Source organism: Taurulus bubalis (assembly GCF_910589615.1).
Source record: "Taurulus bubalis genome assembly, chromosome: 13".
In the NCBI taxonomy this organism is placed as follows: domain Eukaryota; kingdom Metazoa; phylum Chordata; class Actinopteri; order Perciformes; family Cottidae; genus Taurulus; species Taurulus bubalis.
In genome coordinates, this window is record NC_136601.1 from 12,034,290 (window position 1) to 12,038,980 (window position 4,691).

The 4,691-nt window shown below is 44.5% G+C and overlaps 1 protein-coding gene across 1 annotated transcript in view; it reads left to right on the top strand.

Annotated features, from left to right (window-relative positions):
• Positions 1-2,252: 2,252 nt before the first annotated feature.
• Positions 2,253-4,691, top strand: part of LOC306745912 (zinc finger protein ubi-d4-like) — a gene marked incomplete at its 5' end in the record, with an annotated part of 7,504 nt that continues 5,065 nt past the window's right edge. Inside the window, 5 exons of the mRNA XM_079228776.1 lie at positions 2,253-2,284; positions 3,566-3,747; positions 3,836-3,943; positions 4,188-4,381; positions 4,681-4,691. The exon at positions 4,681-4,691 is cut by the window's right edge and continues 82 nt beyond it. Of these exons, the coding sequence (XP_079084902.1) occupies positions 2,253-2,284; positions 3,566-3,747; positions 3,836-3,943; positions 4,188-4,381; positions 4,681-4,691 (527 nt within the window). The remainder of the gene's footprint in view (positions 2,285-3,565; positions 3,748-3,835; positions 3,944-4,187; positions 4,382-4,680) is intronic.

Genomic DNA, 4,691 nt, shown 5'->3' on the forward strand with positions numbered 1-4,691 from the left:
ATGCGCTGCATTACCTTCTCCAAACGAACGGAAGATGTTGCGGGTGGTGGGGGTAGACTCGTCCACCATCTCCTGGATCACTGACTACCTCACAGGCAGACCACAGTTTGTCAGAATGGTCTGTGTGCTGTCTGGGACGGTGGTCAGTGATGTTGGAGCCCCACAAGGAACTGTTCTGTCTCCCTTCCTGTTCACCCTGTACACCACTGACTTCCAATACAACAGGGAGTCATGCCATCTGCAGAAGTTCTCTGATGACTGTGCAGTGGTCTGTGTTTTAGGGATGGACAGGAGGAGGAGTACGGGGCAGTGGTGAGTGACTTTGTGAAGTGGGCCGGTGAGAATCACCTGCTTTTGAACGTGGCCAAGACCAGAGAGATGGTGGTCGACTTCAGGAGGAAGACAACAGCTCCTAGTCCTCTGAGTGTTCTGGGAGAGGACGTGGACATAGTGGAGGAGTACAGGTACCTGGGTGTTGCCATCGACAGCCGACTGAACTGGAAGGCCAACGTCAACGCTGTGTACAAGAAGGGGATGAGTCGACTCTTTTTCCTGAGGAAGCTTCGATTCTTCAATGTGTGCAGCAAGATGCTGGAGATGTTCTACAAGTCGGTTGTGGCCAGCGCCCTGTACTTCGCTATTGTCTGCTGGGGGAGCAGCATTGGAGCTGGTGACACCAACAGACTTAACAAGCTAGTTAAGAAGGCCGGCTCCATCATTGGCTGCAAGCAGGAGTTTCTGGAGCAGGTGGTGGAGAGGAGGACGCTGAAGAAACTTTTGTCCATATTGGACAACCTGGACCATCCTCTCTACCACCTGCTGCAGGGCCAGAGGAGCACTTTCTCTAAGAGATTCCTCACACTCCGCTGCAATAAGCACCGTTAGAGGAGAACATTCCTGCCGACAGCAATACGGCTTTATAACAAGTCACCGCTTGCTAGTTCCTCTGTGGATTAACTCATCACTGTACCATACATACTTTGCTTTTTGCACTTTCTACTTTTATCTTATGTGTTTGTATCTTCAATTGTAAGGTGCTACTGATGACGACAACAAAATTTCCCCTTGGGGATTAATAAAGTTCATTCATGTTCTCCAACTCGCTTCCCATAGCGTATCAGGCTGTTGATCTGCACGGCGCCATCTTCTTTGTCCAGTTTAGTGGCGGTTCTGAATCTTACAAAACGCTGCTTCCACTTCGGCCATTCTCCTGGCTTATCGAAGGAAAAGTTCGTTGAGGGATTGAACTTTGCCATGACTTCGCTTTCACTTCTGACACCATGTAAAGCAATGCAATAGAGACTTCTTAGTTTGCTCAACTGGGTTTAATGGATCACCGTGTGGCGCCATTACATGCATAACGTTCACTTCCCATATAATTTAAGCTTAAATATGATTTTAACCTAAAATGTAAGACATTTTGCAAGTTTTTGAGGAAAAGTCAAAAACTAAATGTTTGACCTTTCCATATCCAGATAATTAAAATGAGGCGAAGTTGATATTAAATGAAACACAATCATGCAACTGCAGGGTTTTTGAGGAACAGCTGTTAACTGTATTTCCAGTTGTGTAAATTGGTGGCAAAGTTGACAGCCCAACAGTGGTGTTTGTCCAGTCAGCAAAGGCTCATGATTATGTCTTGGCAAAATACATGCCATCTGTGTCCAGCTAATTTATCCACGGCTGGAGGATTTGGTTTCCATTAAAATAATGTATTTAAATAACAACAACGTAAACATGTATTGGCTTTTTGGGCTGACAACGACAACTGTGCATATCTCTTAATGGCTTTAGTAATAGTAAAATGTAATGCCTCGTCTTAATCAAATGCATTTTGTCGTCTTGCAATGCATTAACCTCCTACTACACACTGCTCTCCCCTAAGCGAAAAAAGAATCACTATAAATATCATTGGCTCTGGCTGAAATTAGAATCAGAAAAAGTTATATTGCCACGTAGGTTTGCACATACAAGGAATTTGTTTTATCGTTTTGGTGCCTTACGATAAAAACACAGTCAAACTTGGAATCACATTGTGACCACATTGTGATGTATTGCCCAGAGCTAGGATTGAGTTGATACTGTTAATTAGTGGTGCACATTCCCGAACTGAAGTGTCTGCTGAATGGATCCAACAGGAATGTGGAGCCTGTTTAACGTGAACTTCATGTTTTCCACCTCAGGAGGCAGTAACGCTCACTAACGTCCACGCGCAGGCGCAGTGGCACTTCACACAACCGCAATAAGCAAACATGGCGGCGGCCGTCGACAGTGTTGTGAAAGTGTAAGTTTACCTTTATTTGTTGTGAGAATAAAACGAGCAGCCAGACATAGTTGAACGTATAACCGATCAATCGTCATGTTACCGCAGGTTGCCGTAAACCGTAACGCTAAACGTCGCATCCTTAATCTTCAGTACAAGATTTGTCCCGAGAGAATAACGTTACCCACTGAGCTAATGTTAGCGTGTTAGCTGTGGGCAAATATAAATGAGGCGAACCCATTGTGGAGCCGTGTTTTAGCCACTACTCTTTTCTAACACGGCCACGGGGGGATGTTTCAGGTGCTGTTGCTCACGATGTATCCAAACTGTTGCTAATCCGCCGCCTGCAGTTGAATAAGAGAGTTATTTTAGCAGTACCCTGTCTGTTTGGCGGGTGCTTTGTTGTGACGAGGGGCTCGCTAACAATCAACCTTTTGTTCTGACGTGCTTCCATCGTTACTGGCGTTGTCGAGCATTGTAGTGAAGCCAGGCTTGGCCGGCGTGTGCTGGCGGTTAGTTCATGTGGAGATGGTGCAGTCAGAGCAGCAGCCATGAGAGCAGGCTGGCGTTACAATGCGACAGATCGTTGAAGGAAGCCGAGATCAGAAACTGTGTTTAGAGAAGGAACGGCACTCACTCGCTCATCCTAGTTACTGTACAGCGAAAATGGCTGCCGTATCGGAACTGTGACCATGTTAAATGTTAGAAATATCAAAGTGATGGACGTGAGAGTCGTGAATAACGTTTCAATTACATGCAAACAAAGTAAAAGTCGGTGGTAGCAAAAAGCTATTTGCAGTGATTTCGGGGGCGTATGTATGTTCCCCAGCTCAATATTGTCTTAATTAATATGAGTGAACACACTACGACCTTTTAGGCGGTTGTATATTCTCAGTAACGTTAACGTCATTGTATTGAAATGACCCACAGTTTATAGCCTACTGGTGTTACACTCCTCACAATTATATCGGCACAGTGGCTCAACAGACTTTTACAATTTAAAACTGCATTTGAAACATCCTCCCCTTGTATGTAATGTTTTCTTGTAAAAAAATAAAATCAATAAAATCCATGTACGGTTTCAGAAATAAAACACCACAAGGCTTTTTTAAGATTAAAAATGGCAATATGTGCAGATTGCATACTTGTGAGAATCCATTCACAGTTACAGATACTACTTTCATACATTACATTGGTACAGTGTTTGCTTTACAGTTTTATTATTTTAAAGCTCAATTTACAATATGTATCGATCAGCGATTATTAACAGTCTATCATAATCTGTGTTATTTGATTTATCAGTGTTCCACTTTCTCATTTCAGGCTGGGAGAGCAGTATTACAGAGATGCCATGGAGCAGTGTCATAGTTACAATGCTCGTTTGTGTGCGGAGCGCAGCATCCTCATGCCTTTCCTGGATTCTCAAACTGGAGTAGCCCAGTCCAACTGTTACATCTGGATGGAGAAGAGACACCGGAGTGCAGGTATATAATGAGCGCGGAATAATTCGATCTCACCAAAACGTACTCTGCCTGCTGGTTCTTCTATATGTGCTGTTCTGTGTCTCATAAGGTGTAGCTCCGGGACAGCTGTACACTTACCCGGCCCGTCGCTGGAGGAAGAAACGCCGTTCTCATCCCCCGGAGGACCCCCGCTTGGCCTTCCCCCCTCTCAAAGCAGGTATCACTTTTGGTGGAACATCTTGTCTCCTATCACAAAAACATGTAATGTTGGGTTCATTCATCCTCGTAGAACCGTACCAGTAAAATGTTGTATATTTAGTAAATATCTGTTCATATTCAATAGTCACAGATAGGAGCTCCTGTTCTGTTAATGAATGTGGGTATGCTTCTGTGTCTGTCTGATTCTGTGTTCAGTCGTGTCAATGAATGTTTTACCGTTTCGCTTGGTGTGTGTATAGCAGAATTGGAGCTGGGTTTGAAGCGTGACGCCTCGGTGCCAGTGGATGGCAGCAGTCTGGAGGCCCTACTGAAGGGGGAGCCCCTTGACAGGAGGAGCGGAGTGTCGGACCTTCGGGCCACTGAAAATGACTCTGCAGCTGTGGAGCCTCCTGCCACCTCGGCGAACACTCACACGTCCTCTGGGCGTATCCGCAAGGTGTTGCTCAAAGCTGGCTAAACACTCATGTTTTCTGCCAATGCAACTGCTATTCAGTACAATTTATGGATAAAACAAACTTTCAATCACTCCGACAGGATTTAATTGAAAGAAACACGTCTTTCTTGTACAACGATGTCGTTGCTACAGCAAAGTACAAAGAACAGCGATGGATTTAGATTGTGTTACAATTGTCAACTTCTTCCCAAGAATCAAACTATAAATGTTAAGAAAAGTAAAGTAAGGAAGAGTTTATAAATTCAATACAGTAAGATCTAACCCAGACCTTCTCACTGCAGAGAGTCCTGGA